The sequence below is a fragment of the Mustela lutreola genome, chromosome 11, assembly GCF_030435805.1.
Source record: "Mustela lutreola isolate mMusLut2 chromosome 11, mMusLut2.pri, whole genome shotgun sequence".
Classification (NCBI taxonomy): domain Eukaryota; kingdom Metazoa; phylum Chordata; class Mammalia; order Carnivora; family Mustelidae; genus Mustela; species Mustela lutreola.
Window position 1 is genome coordinate 63,171,785 of NC_081300.1, and position 26,140 is coordinate 63,197,924.

General features: G+C 52.0%; 3 protein-coding genes across 7 annotated transcripts in view; 1 reads left to right on the forward strand and 2 right to left on the reverse strand.

The window, feature by feature from the left end:
• Nucleotides 1–1,266: 1,266 nt before the first annotated feature.
• On the reverse strand, nucleotides 1,267–5,983 carry TSSK2 (testis specific serine kinase 2). Its single transcript, XM_059140417.1, has one exon. The coding sequence runs from the start codon at nucleotides 2,869–2,871 to the stop codon at nucleotides 1,783–1,785; it is 1,089 nt and encodes a 362-aa protein (XP_058996400.1). The 5' UTR covers nucleotides 2,872–5,983; the 3' UTR covers nucleotides 1,267–1,782.
• A 985-nt stretch (nucleotides 5,984–6,968) lies between these two features.
• LOC131811689 (testis-specific serine/threonine-protein kinase 1) lies at nucleotides 6,969–10,743 on the reverse strand. Its single transcript, XM_059140416.1, has one exon. It carries the CDS (start codon nucleotides 8,676–8,678, stop codon nucleotides 7,587–7,589), a length of 1,092 nt encoding a protein of 363 aa, XP_058996399.1. The 5' UTR covers nucleotides 8,679–10,743; the 3' UTR covers nucleotides 6,969–7,586.
• Nucleotides 10,744–11,110: 367 nt separating this feature from the next.
• DGCR2 (DiGeorge syndrome critical region gene 2) overlaps nucleotides 11,111–26,140 on the forward strand; it is a 94,889-nt gene continuing 79,859 nt past the window's right edge. For 3 of the 5 annotated variants that reach the window (XM_059140409.1, XM_059140410.1, XM_059140413.1), the window contains exon 1: nucleotides 11,112–11,479. In XM_059140409.1, coding sequence (XP_058996392.1) covers nucleotides 11,401–11,479 — 79 coding nt within the window. In that variant the 5' untranslated portion in view covers nucleotides 11,112–11,400. Of the gene's footprint in view, nucleotides 11,480–26,140 lie in introns of all 5 variants that reach the window. The other 2 variants (XM_059140411.1, XM_059140412.1) reach the window with 1 other exon arrangement.

A 26,140-nucleotide genomic window follows, 5' to 3' on the forward strand; every position in this document is an offset into this window, starting at 1 on the left:
GTACCACATCGTGGTCTCAGGACTGCAGGCCTCCCTGGGAGGAAGCTTCTGGGTGAGGTGAACTTGGAAGTTCAGGGTCTCTGGCCTTTCCTGCCACTCCTTGCATTGCTGTGTCCCCTCTAGAGCTTGGAACCTACCTTCCGCACTGAGTTCACAGCTCGTTGGGCCATGCTCCCCAAGTTCTGTCCCCCTGAGGGAAGGAGAGAGTCCTTGAAAGTTCGGCCCCTCAGGTTCCCCTGGGGCTTTGGGACCAGGTTCTCAGCCTCAGGTGGGCCTGGCCTGTGTGGTTTGCTAGTGACAGAGTTGCGTGGGTCCTACGTGTCATACCATGTGGTCACTTTGAAAGTGGCCTCAATGTCACCTTCTCCAAGCACTTGGTCTCCAGATCAGGGGGTCAGGACTGTCTTCTCTTCCTGCCCTTCCCTGTCCTATTGCTCCAGGCACCACCTTCATATGCTGTTGAGTCACGAACAGGAGTTGTGGGTAATAGGAACCCAGGCCATACTGTCAAAGAGCAATGGGGCCAGGCTCCACGCAGACCCGAGAGTGCCATGTGCACCACAGGCCACAGGCCACACTTGCCTGTGACCTTGAGGGCTTTGGTGCCCCTAGGAGGCCTGGGCCAGCTGCTTCACATGGAGGTGATGGGTCTCTTCGGGCCTTAAGTGGGGTCAGGTCATGCTCTCTAAGGGGCTTGCACAGCTCAAGGAGACAGCCTAGAATCTGCTCAGACCAGAGTCTTTCTTGTTTTGAGCATACCCAGCCCTGCCCGGGCCATGGTCTTGGGTTGTCCTGGGGGGTCCTTGCTGCCTTCATGAGTGGTGTGTTCCCTGGAGGTTCGTGTGGGGCCAGTCGCCTGCCTAGGCACCCACTAGTCTGCACTGGACTGTCAGCTCCTGCCAGTTTCCAGGGGGCCAAGCCCTGTAACTCACCAAGGGGGCTGGGACTGCACCAGGACCGCCCAGGGGGTCAGGAAAGTATGGCCGTTGGTGCTTTTACCACATAGGGAAGGGGAGGGCTGGGCCACAGCAGCATGGAGGCAGACAGGTCTGAGTGGGTGGAAGATGCAGAGGGAGATGCTGTCTAGGCAAGGCCACTTAAAGCCAAGCACTGGCCGCCTCTGAACACTGGCTGGTGTATGGGGTGGATAGGGAGGAGTAGGGAGGGTGTGGTTGAGATATCTGGGCTGGGACTTTTCTGGCAAATGAAAGGGCACTCAAGGGGCCAAGGGTACTGATCTCAACCACAGGAATGGAGGGAGCGGAATATAAGGAGAAAGGGTCAGTCCGAGGGAGTGGGATGGGGTTGAGGTCAGGGTGGGCTGTGCTGGGCCTGAGCCAGAGACACATGCAGCCGGCCAACCCTGGAGGTGCTGGGTCCGGGGTGGGTCAAAGGGAGGTGGTGGGGGCCTGGCTGTGGGCTGCAGCTTAGGTCTTCTTGCCCACAGAGTCTCGCCATAGTCTGCCTGTGCCCGAGCACCAGGCCCTGCACCCCTGTGCTGGAGACCCCCACGCCGCAGGAGGGGTGGTTGGCTGAGTCCTAGAGAAAAAGACTCCTCACGGGGCACTCTTAATGCTTGTATACACTTTGCGGTTTATTTGGTGGTCAGTAATTAATGTCTTTGCTACTAAGTGGAAGAAAGCTAATAGAACGTAATCAAAATAGTGGTTTAATTGACGGATTTTACTTGTTCCTTGCACCTGTGCCTTCTTCAGCTCCTACTGCCTATTTAGTTTATGTGGGCGCGCACCACGCACCACGCCCCCCAGGCCCTCCGCACCGCTAGGTGCTCGCTTTCCCCACCTCAGCTCCGGTGCCATGATGATCTTTTGCCTTGGAGGACTCGGCCGGCCTGTCCTCCACTCTGTCCTCGTTCTCAGGCACCACCAGCAGCCGGTGCTGGGTTTTGGCCCCCAGCTTATGGTCTGGCCGGTGCTCAGGCCGGTGCTCCGGCCGTGAGCCCGGCCGGGTGTCCAGTTTGCATTCGGCCCGGTACTTGCCCTCACCCTCCCTCTTGAAGGAGGCCGAAGACATGGCTTTGGGCTTGGGGGGCTGCAGCCAGGAGTGGCTGAGGATCTCGTCGATGTGCAGCCGCCGGTTGACGTCCGGCTGCAGGATGCGGTAGATGAGGTCCTTGCACTCGCCAGTCAGGTTCTTGGAGCGGGGGAAGTCCACGCGGTGCTCCTTCTGGATGCGCAGCATCTTCTTGATGTCGGAGTCGTCATAGGGCATGGAGCCGCAGACCATGATGTAGAGGATCACGCCCAGGCTCCAGATGTCATACACCTTGGGCTGGTAGGGGATGCCCTGCAGCACCTCGGGGGCCGCATACGCCGCCGACCCACAGAAGGTCTTGCTGAGGATGATGCGGCCGCTGCCGTCCCGCAGGCAGCGCTTGGAGAAGCCGAAGTCGGACAGCTTGATGTTGAAGTCCTTGTCGAGGAGAAGGTTCTCACACTTGAGATCTCGGTGGACGACGTCCAGGTCGTGGCAGTACTTGACAGCTGAGGAGAGCTGGCGGAACATCTTACGAGCCACGTCCTCGTGCAGGGCTCCCCGACACTTGATGAACTCCAGGAGGTCACCCTGGACCCCAAGCTCCATGACGATATAGATGCGCCCATCAGAGGTCTCAAAGATCTCGTAGGTCTTGATGATGGAGCGGTGGTTGACGGTTGCCAGGATGTCCATCTCCCGAGGAAGGAATCTCTCCACAAAGTCGGTAGGCGTCTTCTTGCGGTCGATGATCTTGACTGCCACGTTGAACTTGAGGCGCTCAGAGTAGGCAGATTTGACTTTCGCATACGACCCCTTGCCAAGATTGATGCCCACGATGTAACCCTTCTTCCTTAGGACCGCGGCATCGTCCATGGTGCCAGGAGCGGCTGGCGGCACTGCGCTCTACATCCCCTCCCCCTGTGGGCCAGCGGGCATTGTCCTCATTTACACTGTGGGGAGCCGTCTGGCAGGGCTGGGCTTGGACTTGGAGGGGTGGAACGCTCAGCATTGTCCCCGCGTGACTTCAGCATGTGAAGTCATAAAGCCAGCCTGCCAGGAGTAGGGACTGAGCTGGGGGAACCAGGGCCCCTGGAACCCTGGAAGTCAGGTTGGCCTACCAGGAGTGCCCACTCCCCGCCCGCTAGAAAGAAGGCGGCACCCAGGACTGCGGTAACCCTCCCTGCTCCCCCTTGCTGCTGTTTCCTTGTCACGAGTCAGGCCCAAGGAAGGGCCACCCAGGTCAAGCCAGAGTGCTGGCCCCATGCCTGTTTCCTTCTCCTGTCTGTGTGGACTGACCCTGCATTGGCCCATGTCCCACTAGGACTGATGGCCCGCAGCTGCTTTGGAGTGTGAAGAAAACCCTCTCTAGGACTTGTCTCCTTGGAACTGGTAGTGCCTGAGAGGAATGGCGCTGGTCTGGCCAGCCTTGTGAATGAGAGCAGTTCCTATTCGGGGCGGAAGGCTGGGCAGAGGAGTGCCACTGTGGCGGGCAGGGCATGAGTGGGCTGGGAGGGCCAGCAGGGCCCTGGGCCCTAGACTGGCAGATGCGTGTTCCAAGGGCTGGGGCCTCCCTGGAGGCCAGGCCAGGCCTCAGTCAGGTAGAGAAGGTGGTGAGGCATCCAGGCAGGGAAGAGCCTGGGAGAGGTGATGGCTTGTTCTGAGAATTGGTCAGTCTTACTGTGTGGAGGGAGGGTGGAGGAGAAGAGAAGTGGCGAGCAGCCATTTCAGGGGGCCGGAAGAGCCAGGATCCAAGTCACATTTTAAGATGGTCCCTGGCAGAGTGTCTAGAGAATGGGCTTCAGGGGGAGTGGAGGCCAGTGCCTTTGATCACAAGAGAGGAGGCTGGCCCAGGGTGGATCTGCAGGGACTGAGCGGCAGAGGGAGACAGAGGGTTTGGTGCGCTGACCCCTGAGTGGGCAGGGCCTTGGCCAGAGCTTTGGTGCTGGGGGTCCTCTGTAAGAGCAGGGTCGGGGATGTGGGGGGCAGGGGTCCTAAATTATGTCACTCTGGACCTTTGTGAGGAGCGGGCATGTGGCCTGGTGGACCTTTGGGATTTACATCTCTCAAGCTATCTTTTGCACCAGAAAGCAACATGAAAACCCTTTTGTTTTTGCTTTGGGGAATGTGGCATCTTGGGTATGTCTCCTTAGGTGCTTGGGAAGCCCTGCCGCTCCTTTGTTCTCCTTCACAGGCATCCTGTGGCCACACGTGGGCACGCCATGTGCTCTGTGTTCAGGGGAGAGGGGGAGGAGGAGGAGGCCTGCTTCTGTGTGGGTGGTCGGGAGAGGAGGGGATGGAGGGGCCAGTGTGCAGAGGATCTGTAGGGCCCTGCCAGGTTGATGAGGGGCAGAACATTCCAGGCAGACGCACAGACCCACCTGAGGCACACGGGGAGCTCCCTGCATCTGGACGTTCATGTGGAAGCTCTCCAGGGCAGGGTGGCCGGCGTCCAGCCCCCCAACAGCCACAGCCTCCCTAAGGCCTGCTCCCTGCTCTCTGGGGCTTCTGTTGCAGTGGCTTTGGCTTGATGCCTGCTCTCTCCTGGAATGTCTTTGGCAGCAATGACCAGAACCTTTGCCTCCTGGGAGGGGCTGGCTAGGAGGACTTGCAGGCCAGGACCCAGGAGCATGACAGTCTCCTCGGCCCTTCTCCTGCACTTCCGAATATTCTATCTGGGGCCCCCCCTGCATGTCGGCCTTTTTAGCTGACTCTGCTCACCCACCTGTTTCCCACTTTTTTTGTGGATTCTGCTTCCTCATATTCTGCCCTTGCCCAGGGCCGTGTGACTTCTTTGGCTCCCAGGGGCCTGGGGTGGGGGGGTGGGGGGGGGAGGTACGAGCTGAGCCTCTGGGGCCGGGAGGCAGGCCCTCCTGGTGGGTTCCGGCGGGGAAGTGTTCCACTGGACCTGCGACTTCCAGGAGCTACTCCCAGCTTGTAGCCCTGTGCATGGGAGAACTCGGGACTCTGGCAAGGCCACTTCTCTCTGAGTTTCAGTTTCCTCCATTTCTCCACTCACCCTATAGGCATTTGAGGGTTGGTTCCAGATGCTGGGATTCGCTGATGAACTAGACAGGACCCGTGCCTTCCTGAAGCCCAGAGGACAGGGAGCTTCCATGTCACACCAACAGCTCAAATGCCCAGTGGTGGCAACCTTTGGCACGGGAACACGGGGCTGTGAGGGAAAAACTGGGCCTGGATTTAGGGAGGCTGGGAGGGCTGAGGTCTGAGGAGTTTGCCCCATGGAGGGGGACGAGGACCTGCTAGAACTCATGATGGCTTGAAAGGACACAGAATGGTGGGAATGTGCAGGGAAGGAAGGGAGCCCTGCAGACCCTGGAGGCCATGGTGAGGGTCTTGATCCTAAAGCCTTAGGGAGGATCATCGAAGGGGTCAGATCCAGGGCTGACCCTGGGAGTGGCCCGGAACATGAGGCCACCTGGGGAGGAGTGGGCTTTAGTCACCTGGGCCACTACTCTGTGCTGTGTGATCTCAGGCAGTTGCCCACCCTCTCTGAGCCTTCTCTCTACTTGTAAAGCACACAGTAGATGCTCCTTCGTGGGGCCCCTCCTGCCCAGGCTTGTGTTCTGGCTAGGCTGTAGTGAATTGCTCCCAGGCCCTCTTGCTGCTCATTGCCCACTACCCTGATGACCACAACAAGCCACAGACGACCAAGGTGAGGAGGTTCACAAGCTTGTCCTCAGGATGTCCTCACTCCAGCTAACCCTGTGTGCTCTGGAATTTTACTCTGCCAGTGGATAATCTGCTTGATGCTGGGTTCCTGGGGTCTCTGGGGGGAAATTGGGTGGCTCCCCCAGTATTGCCCAGGGTCGGTTCTGCGCCTGAACCTCAGCATTCACAGGCCTGCCCCAGAGGAGCTTAGAGTGATGGGCTGCCGAGCTCAGAAGGCTTTGTGGAGGCCACAGCCCCTCGGCTAATCGTGGAGACATGGGTAAGATCTACAGGGGAGCATCTACAGACACGATTATGGGACGTGTATCTGGGGGGGTGGGGATGAGGGAGGGGGGTGGGAGGTCAGGAGGAGGCCAGACCCAGGATGCCAAGGCCAGGCACTGAGATCCTTCCCGAGGGCCGTGGGATCTGGATTGTGTGCAGGAGGGAGGCGCTGGCCACTGGGGGAATCATGGGGCGGGTAGAGGCCTGGGAGGGCTCTGTGCTGTGGGTTCATGACAGACACCCAGGAGCATGGAGATGGGAAGATAGAATGTATGACGGAGGCTGTGGGGAGGGTGGGAGCCAAGCAGAGATGGGGAGTGGATGTGCACCGGGGCACAAAGAGAATGGAGCCAGGGCACTCCCTGGACCCCACTTCTCCTGGGGCCCGGGGTTGGGGACTTTCCAGGTCACCAACATGGGCAGAGGGTGGGTAAGTCTGAAGGCATTTGTCCTCTTGGTATGTCAAATCTGCAGGTCCACATGAGGTTGTCCAGAGTGAGTGCCGAGGAGGAAGAGAAAGGGGCTGCCACAGCTGAGGTGAGGGGTAACAGCCTAGGAATGATGGGGGTGGGCCGCGCAGGGCACAGCAGCCTGAGATGCTAAAGGCAGGGCTGTTCCCTCTAAAGGACAATGATGGCGGCAGGGCACAGGCATGCATTGTGAGCACACCTGTCCTCTCTCCTCGCCAATGTCCGCTTAGCCATTCTGGCATGGAGCATCACTGCTCGGGACAGACTGAGACCTAAGGGGAGAGGGATGTGGTCGAGATCACGCCCAGCTGGGTGGGGCTGGGCCATCCTGAAGCCCCTCCCCTAACCAGCGCCACTTCCAGGGTGGGGGGTGGGCCGCAGATATGACCACAGGCAGGATGACTCAGGAGGTGTCCAGAACCGGATGCTGGCTGGCCATGGGGGAGCCCTGGTGGACAGAATAAAAGAAATGAGTTGCCTACCAGGGTGGGGAGCCCAAGAGGGGCTGAGAGGTTGGTCTACTGGCCTCTGGCAGGCCGCCTCCCCACCGGCAGCCTTGGGGAGGCAGTGGCACTGAGATGTTGAGGGCCCAGATCCTCAGCCCCAGCTCCAGAGGAGCCCCGCCTCCTTCCCCTCTGCTGCAGGCAGTCCCCTTGCCCCCTTGCCCTTCTTGGTCTTATCCTCTCCGTGCTCCCTTCCGCTCCCCAGCACCACACTCATGGCCTCCCTCTTGAAAGAGCATCTTCCTTGCTCAGCTTTCTGCTCTGGTCCAGGGCCTGAGGTCACAGTCAGGCTGGGCACATGGGGATGTATCTTCCCAAACTAGAGGTGAAATGAGGTGCCATCCGATCTGAGAGTGGGGGGCCGGGTTTGGGGAACGCAGGGAGTGCAGGATCCTCTCCCTGGATGACCACAGTCAGCTAGGGAAAAGACATTCATCTTGGGGTCTGCACTAATATAGTGATTTATTGCTCCTTTAGCCATGTGGGTTACCAAGTTCAAAGAGGGGGAGAAGAAACTGACGAAAATAGTGGCTCATCCAGGACAATCTTCCTTCTCTGCTTTGTCCCTTGATTTCTCTGGAGCTCAGGCTTAAAGCCATGAACTCTGCTTCATTCCCAGCTGGCCCCCTGGGCCAAGAGAGGCTCGCTAGGTGTGTGTCTGTCAGGGTTGTGGGAGGGCCTCTTCCTCTATCACTCTGCCGGGCAGCTCTCCGTTAAGGTCCATGTTGTCTGATTGCCTTGACACTGGCACTTGCAAAGTCTCCTCCTCGTTGGGTTTTGGCTCGGACTGTGTCTCGGGCCCTGCCTCCTCCCGGGGCTCCAGCTTGGTGGCAGACTTTTTGTCAGGGGTCTCAGGGGTCCGTGAGGGCTCAGCGCCCCGGGAGCTCTCCCCTTCCTTGTGGATGGCTGCAGAGGACAGGCCCCGCACCTTGGGCTGCACCCAACAGTGGCTGAGGATCTCGTCGATGTGCAGGCGCCGGTTGACGTCCGGCTGTAGCATGCGGTAGATGAGGTCCTTGCACTCGCCAGTCAGGTGCTTGGAGCGAGGGAAGTTGACACGGTGCTCCTTCTGGATGCGCAGCATCTTCTTGATGTTGGAGTCGTCATAGGGCATGGAGCCACAGACCATGATGTAGAGGATCACGCCCAGGCTCCAGATGTCATACACCTTGGGCTGGTAGGGGATGCCCTGCAGCACCTCGGGGGCCGCATACGCCGCCGACCCACAGAAGGTCTTGCTGAGGATGATGCGGCCGCTGTCGTCCCGCAGGCAGCGCTTGGAGAAGCCGAAGTCAGACAGCTTGATGTTGAAGTCCTTGTCGAGGAGAAGGTTCTCACACTTGAGATCTCGGTGGACGACGTCCAGGTCATGGCAGTACTTGATGGCTGAGGAGAGCTGGTGGAACTTCTTGCGAGCATCGTCCTCGTGCAGGGCTCCCCGGGTTTTGATGAACTCCAGGAGGTCACCCTGGACCCCAAGCTCCATGACAATGTAGACCTTGCCATCTGATGTCTCGAAGATCTCATAGGTCTTGACAATGGAGCGGTGGTTTAGCATGGCCAGAATCTCAATTTCCCGGGGAAGGAATTTCTCCAAGAAGTCCGTGGGGGCTTTCTTGCGGTCGATGATCTTAACTGCCACGTTGAACTTCAGGCGCTCAGAGTAAGCGGATTTGACTTTTGCGTACGAGCCCTCTCCCAAATTTATCCCCATGATGTAGCCTCGTCGTTTGAGGACGGCAGCGTCATCCATGGTACCGGGAGTGCCCAGTGCCTCTGAGGCTGCCCTCTACATCCCTGCGGGACATGGGCCAGCTGCCCTCATTAAATGTCCTCATTTACACTGTGGACAGAGAGTCCTCTGGGCTGGCTGGGCCTGCTGTCCCTGCCTCCTAGAGGCCAAGACTCTGGGGTGGAACATTCAGCATTGTCCCCCAGGTGACTTCAGTGGGTGAAGTCATAAAGGAGGAGTGCCCTGGGGGAATGAGGCTCTGGCCTTAGCCACTTGGACTTGGAACCCTGGAAGGCCAGCCAGGGGGTTGGAGTGGACCAAAGGCCAGCGGAGAGTGGCCTTGCGCTTGGCTGAGACCTGAGGTAGGTGGGGGCTGTGGGGAACACATTGGTCTGCCGGTGCTTCCAAACAAGGAGCCAGGCCTCCTCGTGGGATTGATTATTGCAACATGGGGCATCTCAGGAAATCCGGGTTGGATGGTCATTCTGAGTCCCAGCAGGAAACAAAAGACATACTCAAGTTGGGGCAGTTTGAGGACAGTTTAATGAAGTCATCTTATTTACAAAGGTGGAAGTGGAGTTAACAGTAGGGGGTACCCTAAGGGTAGTTACAGACCCCTGGAAGAAGGGAAGGTTGGTCACTGGAAACTGGGAAGGTATAGAGGCAGTGACTCCACAGGGAGGGAACTGGGGCAAAATATCCCTGACCTCTTTTATCTCCCTTCAGCCCTAGAGGGTCTTGGTGGTGTCTACATAGGCAGTCTGCAGGCTGTGCAGGAGGGCCAAAGGTAGAGGTGTTTCAGGAGGGGCAAAGACTCTTGGCCCAGCAGTGACTGCAATTTCGGAAGCCAGGGCTTTGCCTTCTCCCTGCATGGTTGGGCTGGACTTCTCACGTTTCTCCCTCCCCATCTGAACCTTTGCTGGCCTGCTTCTTTAACAGTGGCTCTGCAAGGGGACAGCTGGTGGAAATATCTGCTCTTAGCTGTGACTTCCCTCCCTGGGGTCTGCCCAGCCTGTAACCTTGGCTGGGCTCCCTGGGCACATTGAAGGTTGGGCCTGGGTCTCTCTGAGTATAGCAGCTGCTCCAGGGAATGCTCCATAAGGACAATGCAAGCAGTCAGGGCAGTGTTGGACAGGGACCACTGTTTCTGCTAGTAGGGGGGCCCCTCTGCTGTGATAGGCCCTTTGTCTAACACCTGCCACAGGGCACGCCTGGAGGGAGCAGGTGCAGGCAGGTCTGGCCTAGCCTTGGGTTTTATCTTGGCTATCTCCACTCAGTGGGAGTGGGTACCTCTCTCATGGACCCTGAGAATCCTGGGACATTCAGGAGGATTATGCCTTGAAGGGACTTGGGAGGACTGCTCCTGGGGAGTAAGTTGGTGGGGTGAGAGGTGTGCCAGGCTAAAATGCCCCCCCCCCTTTTCTCTGCTCCCATCTTCACTCTCTTCCCCAGCCTTGACATCCTGTACTAGGCCTTGTCTGTGTGGCTGGTGGTCCTTCCACTGGACAGCTTGCTCCTCTCCTAGTGGGACACTCCATCTGCTGTGTTCTCTTCCGCAGACAATCTGTTCCCTAACAGGTGTGAGGCCAGCACTGGGACCATGGTCTCCGGAGCCTTTCCTCCTTGCAGATGTGGCCTGCTGTGGCAGCAGCTGTGTCCAACATTCCTTCCCCCTCCTCCCACATTGTGTAGGCAGGGCTCTTCCTTCAGAGGCCAGCTTTGCTCCCCAGTCTAAGGTCTGGGTTTCCCTGTCAGCTCCTTTTGTACGAAACTCCTTTAAGGTATTTCCTTTTCAGTAGCGTGTGCTAGTGAAGCCACACCTGCCTGTTCCTTGCAGGGTGGATCCTCCATTCCCCCATCTTCCCACTTCCTCAAAGCTTGTCTGGGTTTTTCCCGTTTTCCTCGTCCCTTTCCCGCAGCGGTTCTGCCTTTAGAGGACCACTTTAGGGAGCACTCTTGGGCCGCTGACCGGACGTGGGTCTGCAGGTATGCAAGTTGTGACGATCTCTCGCGCCCCAGGGTCCTGCTTCACCCTGTCCACCTCGGGTCCCGGTCCTTCTTCTTTTCCTTCACGCTCCGCCCCCCCGGGCTGCTCCCCGCCTCTCCGCGCCCCGCCCCTTTCTGTATCCGTCTACTTGGCCTGGTTACCCCTCCTCCACCACCCCTGCCCTGCGCCTTGTGCCCTGGGATCCCGGCCCTCAGTAGGCCCTATCGCCCAGGCTCCACCCCCGAGTCCCACCTCTCCGCTTAACCAATGGCACACTTAACTCTTTATAGTCCCGCCCACCCGTTGGGCCCGCCTCTCTGTCCCCGCCCCCCACCGTCCCAGCCTCGGGCCTCGCCCCTTTCGGGTTCAACCTCCCAGGCTCCGCCCTGCGCCCGGCCAAGAGTCCGTACGCATTGGGAGCGTGCAGGCCCCGCCCCCCGCCTCGGCAGTCATTGGCCGGCGCCGGCGGCGCGGGCGGGGGGCGGCGCGGAGCTGAGCAGGACGGCCGCCATCTTGCGCGGAGCTGGAGTCGGAACCCGAGACTGAGGCAGAGAGTGCGCGGGAGTCCGTGGTCCATTTTAGCCGCGGCTTAGTCGGAGACTTTTCCCGCCGCCCTTCCTCGCCCGGCCCCTAACCCTCAGCCCGGCCCGGTCCCCTGACCCTCATCCCGGCACGGTCCCCTGACCCTCAGTCCGGCCCGGTCCGGCCTCCCCGCGGGGTCACGCGGCCGCCCCGGGGACAATGAACGGAGGATAAATGGTGCCCAAGGCAGACAGCGGTGCCTTCTTGCTGCTCTTCCTGCTCGTGCTCACCGTCACCGAGCCGCTGCGGCCAGGTGCGCGGTGCGGTGGGCGCGGCGCGGTGGGGGCGGTTTGTGGGGGCGGGGCGGGGCCGGGCGGGCAATGTTCGGGGCCGGGGTCGCCCGGGAAGTCCCTCCACCCCGCGGGGCCGAGCCCCAGGAGGGCGCCGGCGAGGCCTGCCGCGAGCCGCCGTGCCCCCTGCCCGGGACCGTGCCCCTCGCCCGGGACTGTGCCGAGAGTTTACCTGGGCTCAGGGCGCCTCGTACATCATTGGAACTTTGTTCTCGAGGGATGTTACCTTTGGATCCGTGTTCCGTGGAGCGCTGCGTGCTTCGAGAATGACGGAAGCGAGAGTGATGTCCGTGGCCCGACCTAACTTCTGGGGCCTGGGAGTTCTGTGGCCAAGGAGCTGCGCCCCTGGGGCGCTCCCACCTTGCCCAGCGGCTGGGGTCAGGCTGGAGTTCTTGGGTCGAGAGAGCAGCTCGTGGAAGCACCTGGTTTCCCACGTTTACCCTCAGCAGTGGTTTGGTCCCCGCGTCTCAGCCCTGGAAGCTCCTCGGCTGGAAAGCGGTAGCCGCGTTGCTTATTGTCACTCAGGGAGGTGTTGCAATTCAGAACTGCTCAGCTCAGAGACTGGCCCACCGTGGTACTAGGAGTCCGCCAAGCATCGCACGCAGGAAGCAAGCTTCCTGGGGCAGAGACTGGTGCTGCGGCCGGGTTTCCGCCGTCGGAGCTTGGACATTGTCAGGCACTTAGGAGTGTTCCTTCAATGTGATAATTAAATGCTTCTGGAACTCCCCTCGAAGCTTGTGTTTTCATAAGTAAGCTTGTGATGGGGTATCAGCAGCGTGGCCACTGGAAAGTCCGGGATAATTTTTATTTCTACCTGTTCTTGTGTACCCCCTCCTCCATTGCACAACCAAAAAATCAAATCCCCTTGTGCAGGGCGGGTTTATCCATCAGGCACAGGAGGCCTGGTGCTGGGGACCTATCATAGTGAATGCTTTTAGTGGTCTCCTTTTTAAAGTCAGCGAGGAAAAACCCCTGACCTTTTAGGTCAAAGAAAATGTTATAGTATACACATACAGATTTATTGTCTTTATACCGATGCATTTGAAAGTATGATTTTTAATATTCTCTTTTATGGAGGAAGGGGCCCATGAAAAGCAGAATTGTCCAGGGCCATTGTCTGTGAGCTCTGTCAGGTGTCTGTTAAAGGCCGGCTGGGGGACACAGTGGTGTGCCACTCTCCATATTGCCTCAGCGAGGGCTCTTACCGCAGATATGACACACCTCTCTGCCTTTGTCATCCTTACGGATTGCTGTCTTCTCCCCAGTATTTACTTGGTGGCCAAGGCCCTGGGCCCGTACTCAACCTGGAGTCACTCCAGTGATGCTCCTCTGGGCTCCCTGTAGAACTGGTTGCTTGTTGCTTCTGATGGTTCTCTGTGCAGCAGGGTGACTGGTTGTGAGGTAGCCTTAGTGGGAATGGAAGCCAAGAAAGGCCTACGTTTGGAGTATTGGAGTATTGAAGTATTGAATGGGCTCTTGAGGACCAGAGCCGATGGATTTATGTCTTGTTGTGATTAAAATATTTAGAAAACATGTCTGCATCTGTAGAGTGGTGGGAGGGACATTTTTCTGTTCTGGCTCTTGAGTCCCAGTTTTACCTCTCAGTCCCTCAGGTGGACTCTGTGGGACCAAGCCACACATCATGCTTGTGTTCCTTGGGGTGCCTCTGGTTACAGGTCCAGCATCTCCTGCTTGGATGATAAAGGTGACTGATGTCCCCAGCTCCCTTTCCTTTGCTGTCCATGTATCCTGCCAGCTGGCCAGCAACAGTTCAAAAAGTTTTCAGATGTTCACTGTCTGCTTGCCGCTAGGGATGCTCAAATGAACTGAATAAACCACTTTCTCTAGGAGTTCCCTTGAGGTATGGAATCAGAAACTAGATGTAAATCAGATCTTTGGGTATGGGGGCTTAGAGGCAGGCAGCAGAGGTAGTGGACCAGTCATTTGTAGCAGGGGAGGGCTTCCTAGGAGACCTCATATTGAGGTGTGAGTTGGGGCAGGGAGGAAGCAAAGTTATCCTTAGCATTCCATGACTTTTCAGATGAGAGCTTTGCAGTGGCTTCTGGTGGTATCTTGAGCTGCTCTTCGAAATCCTGGCGGACACCAGCTGGTTCCCTGATTTTGGCTGAGCAGCAAGGGCAGGTCTCACTTGGGGTCAGATGTTCTCCATGGGTGCTTGTATGTGCTCTGTGTCCTTCCAGGTAGAGGTCTGCTGGCTGGTTCTTGAGAAGGAGACCTTCCCTGTCTTAATGTGCATTCTTTCTGTGGGAGTCCCAGCTTTGACCTGTACTTGGGTGTGAGGAGGGCATCAGGCAGAACCTGCTTCCCAGGAGGGAGGGAGTCCTTGAGGACCAGGGCCAAGCCAGCTTTGGCTCTTCCCTGGTGTAGGCTGGGGTGTGAGGCCTTTCACAGAGTGGGGGCAACAGAGCTTTTGGCAAAGTTTCTTAATGCGTGTTTGATCTAGATACATTAAGGATGTGTTACATGCCATGTGCTGTTCTGATGTGTACGGACATGTGCATTGCTTACCTCTCTGGTGGTCCCTGTGAGGTAAGATGACTGCTATTAGCCCCATTTTACAGACAGGAACACAATCACAGAGAGTTCACGGAACTAAGTGGCTGAGATGAGATTTCAGCCCAGATGTCTGGCCTGTGTTCCCATCACTGTGCCTTTGGTTGGGGCTCTGTTTATTCCAGCTGTGTGTGTCTTGCGCTGGCCATCCTTAACCCCAGCTGTGGAACTCTGGGCCACATCTTTTCCCATGACAGACCCAGTGGTTCTCCAGGTGAGGGCGCAGACCCTTTTTTATCTAAATACTCTGATCTAAGGGATAGAACTAGCCATCCCATCAAATCCCTTTCATGGGGGCGCCTGGGTGGCTCAGTGGGTTAAGCCGCTGCCTTCGGCTCAGGTCATGATCTCAGGGTCCTGGGATCGAGTCCCGCATCGGGCTCTCTGCTCAGCAGGGAGCCTGCTTCCTCCTCTCTCTGTCTGCCTGCCTCTCTGCCTACTTGTAATCTCTCTCTGTCAGATAAATAAATAAAATCTTTAAAAAAAAAAAAAAATCCCTTTCATGGTTAGCCGTTAACGACCAGTGGTGGTGTGTGTGTATCTCCCTCCTTGGGCTGTGGTGAGACCTCTGCAGAGGGGCAACAAGCATGGCGGGGCTTCTGGGGAGCCAGTGGCCGTGGTATCTTCTCGTTGTCTCTTTCTCTGCAGGTAATGCAGCAGGAATTGCTGATTCAGAAAGTGTTTTTCTAGCTTCATTTATGATGGAAAATCATGTCATGGTGTTAGCCACAACTCAGTCTAGGGTGACCCCACCATACATAGCTGAGAAAACATTTGTCTCCTCCAAGTGAGCTCTGCCCCAGCCCTCTAAAAAGGCTTGTGTTCAGTGAGGCTGCCTGATGAGATGGTGGGACTGGAAGCTGTCTTCTTTTTGCTGTTGGGAGAGCTGGCTGGGAGAGGCAAATAACTTGCCTAAGGTCGCACAGCTGGTGAGCAGCACAGCTGGGATTCAAAACCAGGTGAGTTGGTTCCGAATTAAGGGTTCTTAACCCTTTGTCATTAGGGACCCAGAGGGGCCTGTTCTCTGTGCTGAACTAGGAAATTGTCAGTGAACTGACTTGTGGCTGTAGCACCTTGCTTCTGGAGCAGCACTTGATAGGAGAGTGTGGCCGTTTTCCAAGCACATGTGGCTGAAACTCATAGGAGTAGCTGGGAAGTTGAACCTGCACCTGGGCTTGCCAGGTGCCTTCCCAGTTCTGAGCTCTTTCCTTCAGAGCCCGCCTTCCTGTAACACTGTAGAACTCGCTCTGCTGGCTGATTGTGCTTTTAGCTTAATGATTTCATTCTTTTTAGTTGGAATGTAGGGTTAACACACTTTCCAACCTCACTAGCTAGCTAATGAATTGTCTTTTTTTTTTTTTTAATATATAAAGAAAACTCGGAAATAATTTCAAAATTACAGAAAAGTTGCAGGAATAAAACTCAATGCAAAGAACACCTGCATATCCTCAGACTTACTTGTTAGCATTGTAGCTCCTCTGCCTTATCCCTCGTGTGCACGTTTGCACATAATTTATCTTCCAAACAGTTTGAGAGTAAGTGGGCCTTTCCCCTTGCACACTTTGGCTACTGCAGAGAGGGCAGGAAGAAGCTCCTGGCACTTGGCAGCCCCGGGAGATGAATGGTGATGCCTCCCCACAGCCTTGTAACCAGCCCTCACCACAACCTGCTGTGTACTGGGCACTGTCGCCAGCTCCCACCTGCCGTGTGCCGGGCACCGTCACCATGGGAAAGTATTGAGGGCACAGGAAGCGCTGTGGTTAAAGCTCCGGTTGGCCCAGGTGGCAGGGAGTCAGGTCATTGTTTCAGTTGGCCGTTCCGGTCTTTGGAACAGAAAATGTGCTGCTGTCACACGCTTCGCCAGACAGGTCTGCACCTTCTTGCCGCTGTTCCTCTGGCCCAGATGGCTCTTGCCTGCAACCTTCCTTGGTCCTGTTTCTTAGGCCAGCTCACCAGCACTTACCTCACCGCTTCCCTTCCCTGGCCAGTTTGGCAGCACTGAGGCTTGTCCTCCTCTTAGCCATCATGGCAGGTGATCTAGTTCTCGGTCCTCCCTGCTGGATGATCTATTAACCTCTGTTCCTCTGCCTGCCTTGGTGCTTGGCGTAGGGAACCTTTGGTAGTCTCTTGACTCTGAGTGGAATGTACAGCATGTAGGACTAGTAGATAGCAAGGGACTGGTGTAATGTCTTTTGTCCACTTCCAGATTGTTCCCTTCATCCCATGTGCTTTTGTATTTGGGGTGCTGAGGAGTTGGTGAATTGTCCCTTCCTCCTCCAGTCTACAGAGTGGGTCAGTCATCCCGAGAACCCAATTTTGGGCCAACACTTTGCCAGAATGGTGGGTGGACCCCAGTATGGTTATTCCATGCTAGTTGTATTTTTGTTTCTGGTGTGATTTACCAGTTGATGGGGTGTTTAGTGAAAGTCAGTCACATCTTGTCCTGCTGCTGCAAGCTGGGCTATGTGTTACATCCGCGTGGACATGGTTGCCTTGACAGGGCAAGTCCAGGGGAGGGTGAATGGCCTGTGGGGCATGTTGGAGCGTTTGAGCTGCAGACCCAGAGTGTCCTGGGGCTTCTGGGCGTCAACCTGGGAGGGAGGAAAGCCCAGGTCTGATATTGCTTCACCCAAGCTGTTTGGAAAAGGAATGACTGTGGTTTAGAACACAGTGAGGTTAGAACACGGTGTGGTGGGTTAAGAGCATGGACCCTAGAGCTACATGGCTGGGCGTCAGGGCGCAGTGTGCTGCCCACTCTGACTGTGCTGAGCCTCAATTTCCTCATCTGTAACACAGACATAATAGAACATACTGGAGAGAGATGCTGTGAGAATTAAAATCAATGTGTATAGAGCTCTTAACACATCTGACAAAAAGGCCATTCATGTTAACTCCGAATGGACTTTAGAGAGTGTAGGGACTCCCTGCCCCCCCTGCCAAAAGTCTGGGTGCATGGGTGTATGGGCATAAGGGCATGTTTCTTGGGAGAGAGCCCCCACCTGGGAGGCAGCAGAGCAAAGTGGCTTTGAGCACTGTCTGACACACAGTGAGTGCTAAATGAGTCTAGCCATTCCCATGGTCTGAGAGGGGGTGTATGTGGCTTCCTAGAGCCCCCAAAACAGCCGCAGTGCTTTGGACAGGGCTAGGCTTGTTCATACTGACACGTTTTACTCTTTGTCACGTTCATGTTGTGTCCCCTGGGCCTAGTTTGGCACAGAGTGGGCACTCAGAAATCAGTTATTGAACAAATGCACAAATGGCTATTTATATTTTGACATAAAGAGCAGCAGCTCCCTTAGCCAGCGGGCCTCGCAGCTGCCCCTGGGGGGTGGTGAGGATGAGGGCCTTGTGGCTGCCTGCAAGAACGCCTTTGGTTGGACCCATGTGTTGGGGGGGGGAGTGCTGCAGAGCCAGCTGGCCTGGGCCTCACGCTGGGGGGAGCTTGCTTCTGTGGGGGTGAGCTGGGCGGCGAGGTGAGAGTGGGTGAAGACTTCCTCACGGATCCTTGTTGAAGTTCAGCAGCCACCCAGCCTGGGGTGGGGGTGGGGGTTGGGCAGGAAGGCTTTGGGGTGGGTGGGTGGGGCCTCCTCTCTAATGGATTTGCTGGGCACGGAGGCTTGGGAACCAACTTCCCCCTGCAGGAGGACATGGCTTGCCCTTCCCTGGGCCATTGCACAGCACAAGTCTTTTTTGAGAGCTGGTGGGTGCAAGAACTGCCATACTTGCTCTTTGGCTTTCTCGGCCTTCTCTGTTTGGTGTGGCCTTTGTTTCAGCCAGCTTGGCCTGGTCGTTGTCCCTAGTCTGTGCCCCTGATCCCTTCCAGTCTCTGTAGGCTGTCTTCCAGATCCCTCCAAGCCAGCCATCAGTTTGATCACCTGGTTGTCTGTCTGCCTGCCCTCAGCTGATGACTACTCTGTGTTGGACAGGGCTGAGAGCAGAGCCCCGGACTAACAGAGCCTTCAGGTGTCCACCCTATTCTTCCCTGTCTTGTAAGCTTTGTTTCCACAAGACCTTCCATAGGAGTTTATGGCTATGGAGAGGATTGCTTGGGGTTCCCTGGGGCGCTGGATAAGGGGCAAGAGCCACTGCAGAGGGCATCCCGAGAGATGGGAGGTTCCAGGACCTTCATTGCTTAGACTGACATCAGGTCCTCTGATGCAGAGGCCTTTTTTTTTTTTTTTTTTTTAAGATTTTATTTATTCATATGACAGAGATCACAAGTAGGCAGAGGCAGGCAGACAGAGATGGTGGGAAGCAGGCTCCCTGCTGAGCAGAGATCCCAGGACCTGGAGACCATGACCTAAGCCACCCAGGCGCCCCATGCAGAGGCCTTTTGAGTGCTACTGGCTGCTTCCTAGGGTCTCTGGGTCTGTTAATTTATCCCTGGCTTTGTGGTTTTACAAGGCAGAGTGAGAGGCCTGGAATTACCTGAAAGGGATGAGGTTCATTTAGGGCCAAGGCAGGCTTGTGCGGCAACACTCAGTGGTTTGTGAGCCACTCCTTCAGATGCTCCCTCCACCCTATTAGTGAGGGTGGGATGCACATACAGAATGAGCCACAGTGAAAAATGATGTTGATTTTCTTTTTAATGTTTACAGAAATTTCATACATGGACTATTTTATACAAATGGAATTAGATAATTTCTTGAGTTTTTCAGTGGACAGTGTTCTGGAGATCTTTGTAGGCTAGCGCACATAGCTGTACTACTTCTTCTTTTTTTTTTTTTTTAAACAAGGTTTTGTGAGAATTTTCCTTGGTCCTACTTTGTTTTGTCTGTAAGGTCTGGTTCTCAGAGAGGCCTCTTAACCTAAACTTTTCATCAACCAGAAGCTTTAGTTTAGTGAGATTTACAATTAGAGGTGGCATGGCTGATAGGTTGGGGTTCCTATCTCCTAAAATACATAGGTAGTACTTCCAAGGCTGTTCCCCGACCCTCATGTCTTTGTCTCAGTCTAAACCTAGATCTGCAACAATTCCAGGTTGGGCTTCCGGTTTTCACATGTATTTATACTATAACTCAAATTTATCTAAATGGCATGCTTTCACCACAGATAATTTAGAATTAGCGTGACCTTTTAGAGGATCACTGACATGAGCAAAATCATTCAATTGAGAGGTCCCTTAAGAGCAAAAATGAGGGACGCCTGGGTGGCTCAGTTGGTTAAGCAGCTGCCTTCGGCTCAGGTCATGATCCCAGCGTCCTGGGATCGAGTCCCATATCGGGCTCCTTGCTCCGCAGGGAGCCTGCTTCTCCGTCTGACTCTGCCTTCCACTCTGTCTGCCTGTGCTCGCTCTCGCTCGCTCTCTCTGACAAATAAATAAAATCTTTAAAAAAAAAAAAAAAAAAAAAAAAAAGAGCAAAAATGAAACTAAATCCCAAAAACCCAATGGTCAGCATTTTTTTATTGGTATAAGGCAGCTTAATTCCAAAAAGAATTAAGATGTCAGAATATCTTTCTTCAAAGGGAGGCAGAGGGATACTTCATTCTTTAAAAAAACAAAAACGAAAACAAAACTTTCTACTTTGGAAACATGCATACATACAGAAAAGTTGTAAAGTTCACCTAGATTCACCAATTAACATTCGACTCATCACGCATTTGTGTGCACGGGCATGTGTATACAGATGTATTTTGTACTTACGGGGGAAACTACTTGAAACTAAGTTGTAGGCATCATGACCCATCATTTCTAAGTCCCTCAGTGTGTATTTCCTAAGAAGAAGGCCATTCTTTTATCAGCACAGTGTAGTTGTCAAATTTAGGAAGTTTAACGTTGATGTAGTACTGTTAGCCATGTTCCCATTTTGCCAGTTGTCCCATTACGGCATATTTTCCCAAGCCAGGATCCAACCAGGGGGATCATGTATTGCATTTAATCTTGATGTCTGTTTCATATTTTAAAATCTGGAACATCTTCCTGTCTTCTTTCATGTTACCAACTTACGAAAAAGTATAGTCAGTCATTTTATGGACTGTTCCTCATTTTGGGTTTATCAGATTGTTATGATCAGATTTAGCTGATGCATTTTTGGCAGATATAGTCCCCCAGATCATTGAGTCCTCCTCGGTGCATGCGTCTGGAAGCAGCACAGCCCATCAGTTTGTCGCAGGAATGGCAATACTAACATTCATCATGTGGTAGGGTGGCATTGGCTACATTTCTTTGGGAAAAGTGCCTTTCCACCTTTGTGATTGGCAGGTAATTTGTACGGAGATAGGCTTACCCATTGTTTTTCACATCTGTTAATGATTCTTGCCTGCATCAGTTAACCACTGTGATAATTGCTAAATAGTGATGATTTTCTCTTTTTCTTTTAGTAGTCTACTATAAAAGAGGGCTTCTGTTTTTCATTTTTTACTGTCAGTATGGATTCATGGATTCTTTCTATTCAATTGTTATAGTCTGTTATTGTCATGGTTCATTTTGATACTTATATTGTAATTGATATATTAAAAGGGAAACCCCTTCAGGCTGATTTCTGCATCCTTCTGACATGTCTTCATTTATTTTGAACATCCCTTATTACCAGGCTCATCTTGTGTCTTTCCTGCTGCAGACATTTTTCCATGGAACTCTGGTTCCTTTTAATGGAAGATGGTATTTAGAAGCCAAGATATTGGTGCTGGGTGTGTTCATTGCTACTGGGATATTGCTGCTGCCAGACCTTTCAGTCCAGCTGGGGGGTGCGTGCGTGTATGTTCGTCTGTCTCTGTGCATGTGTGTGTATGGATGTGTCTGTGTGTGTCTCTTTTTATGTGAGTTCGTACTGTTTGTTTTTGTTCCAACCCAACATTATGGGATCTTGCTTCCTTTTCTTGTTTCATATTTGTATCTCTCTTTTTCTGTAGTGAGAACTCTGGCTTCCAACATCAGTAGATTTACTTGTTTGCTTATTCCTGCCCTGTGCATAGAATAGTTTGAGAAGTGCTACACCCATTACCACTAACAGTAGCAAACCAACTCAGTACAATTTTGGATTTTTTTTTTCCTTTTTGTAGCTCTTTTTGTCTTTAAACTGGTAGTATATGTACAGTGTACTGAGTCCAAAAGCTACTTGGATTAATTTTTTCTCTCTTTCTTCCTTGCGTTTGTTATACACTTAAGTTCAGAACCTTGTTGATTTGGGGGCACCTGGCAGGCTCAGTTAGCAGAGCGTGAGACTCTTGATCTCAGGGTCTTGAGTTCAAGCCCCGTGCTGGGCATGGAACCTACTTGAAATTAAAAAACAAAACAAAACAAAGAAACCCAACTGTTGATTTGAAACCACCTTTACTAAATAAAGACTATTGAGAGAAGTAATTATTAGAATGTCATTATAATAAGCTTCTACTTCATCACACTAATTGGTAAGGAAACATTTCCTTTTTTTTTTTTTTTTAAAGATTTTATTTATTTACTTGACAGAGATCACAAGTAGGCAGAGAGGCAGGCAGAGAGAGGGAAGTAGGCTCCCCACTGAGCAGAGAGCCCGATGCGGGACTTGATCCCAGGACCCGGAGATCATGACCCGAGCTGAAGGCAGAGGCTTTAACCCACTGAGCCACCCAGGCGCCCCGAAGCATTTCCTTTTTGAATAGGTTGTGTTTTCCTGGCTAAGTTAAAAGTAATTTTTATGACTAGATTTTACACTTTTTTTTTTTAAGACTTTATTTATTTATTTGACAGACAGAGATTACAAGTAGGCAGAGAAGCAGGCAGAGAGAGAGAGGAGGATGCACGCTCCCCGCTGAGCAGAGAGCCCAATGAAGGGCTTGATCCCAGGACCCTGGGATCATGACCTGAGCCGAAGTCAGAAGCTTTAACCCACTGAGCCACCCAGGCACCCCTAGATTTTACACTTTTAACAAGTCAGCTCATTAGTGTAAATTGCTGTTTGCTTAAGATATTTTTTCCAATTTTGTTTCTCTGGTTTGAAGAGAGTTATGTATGTTGAATAAATTACCACTCAGCATCAGTAAAGAGAAAGGCCAAGTAAAACATAACAAAAATTATATTCCTTAGATTTTAACATTAATAAGTGCTATTAATTAGTTCTTTAAATTGGTTAATCTCAAATCTGATGGAGTGTATTAGAAATTACTTTATAGTACTAACTACAGTGCGGTGTCCAGGATTGGATCCTGGAACAGGAAAAGGACATAAGTGGGACAACCAGTGGAATTCCAATAGTCTGGAATTCAGTTCATAGGAAGGTACCAATGTTGGTTTCCAAATTATGCCAAATGGTAGTGTGTAGTGTAAGAGAATTAACAACCGGGGAAACTGGATGAGGGTGTATGGGAACTTTGTCTGTAAACCTTAAATTATAATATAGTGGAAAGTTCATTTGAAAAGTTACTTTGTAATAAGTGAGTATTTAAAAATGAGTTATTTTTCATTTCTAAGAGTCCCAAGACCTTGTCATCCTAGTTTTGTCAGTGTAATTTTGGCAGTTCACTTTCTAATTTCAGCTGCTGCTTTGGGAAAATAAGTGGAGGGTTTAGATGTCTGGGATCATTTGAGCCCAAGTTTGTTTGAAAAGCTCCCAGTTCCGGGGCACCTGGTTGACTCAGTCTGTTAAGCATCTGCCTTTGGCCCGTCATGATCTCAGGATCCTGGAATCGAGCCTCATGTCAGGCTCCCTGCTCATTGGGGGGTCTGCTTCTCCCTCTGCCTCTTTCCCTGCTCATGCCTATTCACTGATTGTCTCTCTCAAATAAATAAAACCTTTAAAAAAAAAAAAAACCTCCCAGTTCCACCGTCCTCCCCATTGTGTGTGATGTGGGTGAGCTGTCTGAAGATAGGGTTGAGCTTGGCCCAGGAGTTTGGGCATAGTTGTGCATGCTTTATCTGACAGTCCTATTTGGGAGGGAGACAGTGAGGCAGGTGGTAAGTCCGTTTTAGAGATTGGGATGCTGAGGCTCAGAGAGGATAATTAACATTGCCTGGTGGCCAGTCACTCGGCTTTTAAGTAGAAGCAGTGGAAATTGGAAATTGAAGATTGCTATCTTGAGCCAGGTGCTCTACCTCTTGCACCATGCTTCCACAATAAGATGAAAGAGCTCCACAGCTGTGGGGGACTGAGTGGAGACAGATGCACCGCCATCTGGCGCCCACCTGCGAAGGAAGAGGCCCCCTCTTAGTGCTCGTGGCTTCCGGCTCCACCAGCATTTTGTGTGGACACTGATGCTGTGTCACAGCTCTTTGGACCTAGCTGACCAGTTCCAGGAGTTAGTGTTTTAGCAGCCTCCCCTGCTGATTTCAGCACCCTCTGATTGCAACCAAGAAAACACTGACATTTTAAGAAGCTCAGAAGTTTTGTTAATAATCTTACCTGTCACCTCCTTGTGGATTTTGAACCATAAGGCTCTATTATCTCTTAAGAAGCATTAATAGAAGATAATGATCAGAACAAGGTATTTAAAAAGATTTCATATAACTAAATGTAAAAGTGGTAATTCTTTTAAAAACCAGAAAATAATGCCAAAAATGATTAGGACATACAGTAAAACAATATTAAAAAATTCTGTGTAGTTGCTGTTGTGTGTTTCTCCTTTATAATTGCAGTTTGAGGTGTGGTGCTCTTTTTATAGAAAGCACGTACTCATATCAGCCTTATTTTACAGATGAAGAAACAGCTTGGAAGTGTAAGTGACTTGCTCAAGGTCACATAGCTTGTAAGTGGTGGAGCCAGTATGTAAAACCTGGGCAAGCTAGAGCTCACACTCCACTGTTGTGCATCTTCAGTAGGCACTTTGTTACCCCTAGCTCTTTGCCTTCTGCTCCCTCTCATCTCTTTGCTCCTGACTTTTCAACTTGGACTTCCTTGCCCACCCACTTTTCTTGTCGTCTTCCCATAGCCTAGGCCACCGGCGTCACAGTGCTCATCCCCCATCTCAGCTGTCCATGGCTGTGTCTTCACGGTTGTCCTTCAGGCAGCCTCACACTTGGCTTGCGGGGAGCCAGAAGCATCCCCTGTTGGCCTGGTCCTGTATTTTTGGCCTTGGTTCTTGGCTGCTGTTAGTATTATTGTCATTATCATCTCCACCATCCTTGTGCTACCCTCCCACCCATTTCTGAGCATCGTGCGCTCTGCTAAGCACTAGAAGTGCAGTAGTTTAGTGAATGGTAACCCAGCTTCTTGGATAGAGTTTTTTTTTTTTTTTTAAAGATTTTATTTATTTATTTGACAGATCACAAGCAGGCAGAGAGAGAGGAGGAAGCAGGCTCCCTGCTGAGCAGAGAGTCCGATGCGAGGCTTGATCCCAGGACCCTGAGATCATGACCTGAGCCGAAGGCAGCGGCTTAACCCACTGAGCCACCCAGGCGCCCCGTTGGATAGAGTTTTTGATGTGTTGAGTCCTACTCTTTTGTGATTCGGAAATAAGTGTATAAAATGAAACTTTCAGGCTGTCATTGTAATCTTTGAGTATTCTTTAAAGAGGACCACTAGTGAAAAGCTGTGTGCTTTTGTGAGCTTTTCATGCAGGTGTTAACTTTGTCCCCACTGAGCTAACCTGAGGGGGGAGCTGGGGCCTTAGTGTCAGTGTCCTTTTAGAGTGTCTCAAGACTTATAGGCCTGTTTTCTTGCAGTTTATTCAGTGTTAATATTTCCCTCGTGGCTTTAAAATCCCTCTGTGTCTTGTCTGTGCTTGTGTCACTTCATTTTACGTATCAGAAACCGGCCCTGGGAGGGATATGAAGAGACCTCATCTTGTTTTCTCTAAGTGGGGTAGTAATAAAACTGATCTCAGAGGGTTGTTAACTGGGTCTAGGGAAACAAGGTTTAGGTTATTTGTTTTTTTGTTTTCAAGTTGTGGTAAAGAACATAATATAAAATATACCATCTTAAACATTTTTAAGTGGACAGTAGTATTAACAAAATGCACCCTGTTAGGCAACAGATCTTGAATTTAGCAATTTTGTAAAACTGGAACTCATTAACCCACTGAACAACTTCCCTTTTCTTCTTTCCCCCTGCTCCTGGCATTCCAATTTTTAAGAGTTTGACTACTTTAGAAATCTCATGTAAGTGAAATTATGTAGTATTTGTCTTTTTGTAACTGGTTTATTTCACTTAGTAAAATGTCTTCAAGGCTCATCCATGTTGTAGCATGAGAGAATTTCCTTCTTTTCTTATGGTTGAATGGTATTCAGTGTATGAATATATCACATTTTCTTTATCCATTCATCTGTGAGTCATTTAGATTGCCTCTGCCTCTTGACTATTGTAAATAATGCTGCAGTGAACATGAACATGCAAATATCTCTTTAAGATCCAGTTTTTGTTTCTTTTGGATATATATCCAGAGTTGGGATTGCTGGGTCATATGGTAATTCTATTTTTAATCTATCATGGAACATCCATACTGTTTTCCAGGTGACTACACCATTTTACATTCCTACCAGTAGTGCACAGGGGTTCCATTTTTTCTGTATTCTTATTATTATTTTCTGTTTTGTTTTTCTTTTTTATTTTTATTTTTTATTTTTTTTTTTTAAAGATTTTATTTATTTGTCAGAGAGAGAGGGAGAGAGAGTGAGCACAGGCAGACAGAATGGCAGACAGAGGCAGAGGGAGAAACAGGCTCCCTGCTGAGCAAGGAGCCGGATATGGGACTCGATCCCAGGACGCTGGGATCATGACCTGAGCTGAAGGCAGCTGCTTAACCAACTGAGCCACCCAGGCGTCCCTGTTTTTCTTTTTTAATAATGGCCGTCCTAAAGGGTATATAGTAATACCTTGTTAAGGTTTTGATTTGCATTCCTCTAGTGATTAATGATGTTGAACATCTTGTCATATTCTTGTTGGCCATTTGTATATTTGGAGATATGTCTAACTCATGTCCTTTGCCCATTTTTTTTATTTTTAAAATTTTTATTTATTTGAGAGAAAGAGGGTGTGCATGTGTGCATGTGTGCATGCACGGTGTGGGGGAGGGTCAGAGGGAGAGAGAAACTTAAGCAGACTCTGTGCTGAACATGGAGTCTGACACTGGACCTGATCTCACAACCATGAGATCATGAGCTAATCGAGAACCAAGAGTCAGACACTTAACCAACAGTA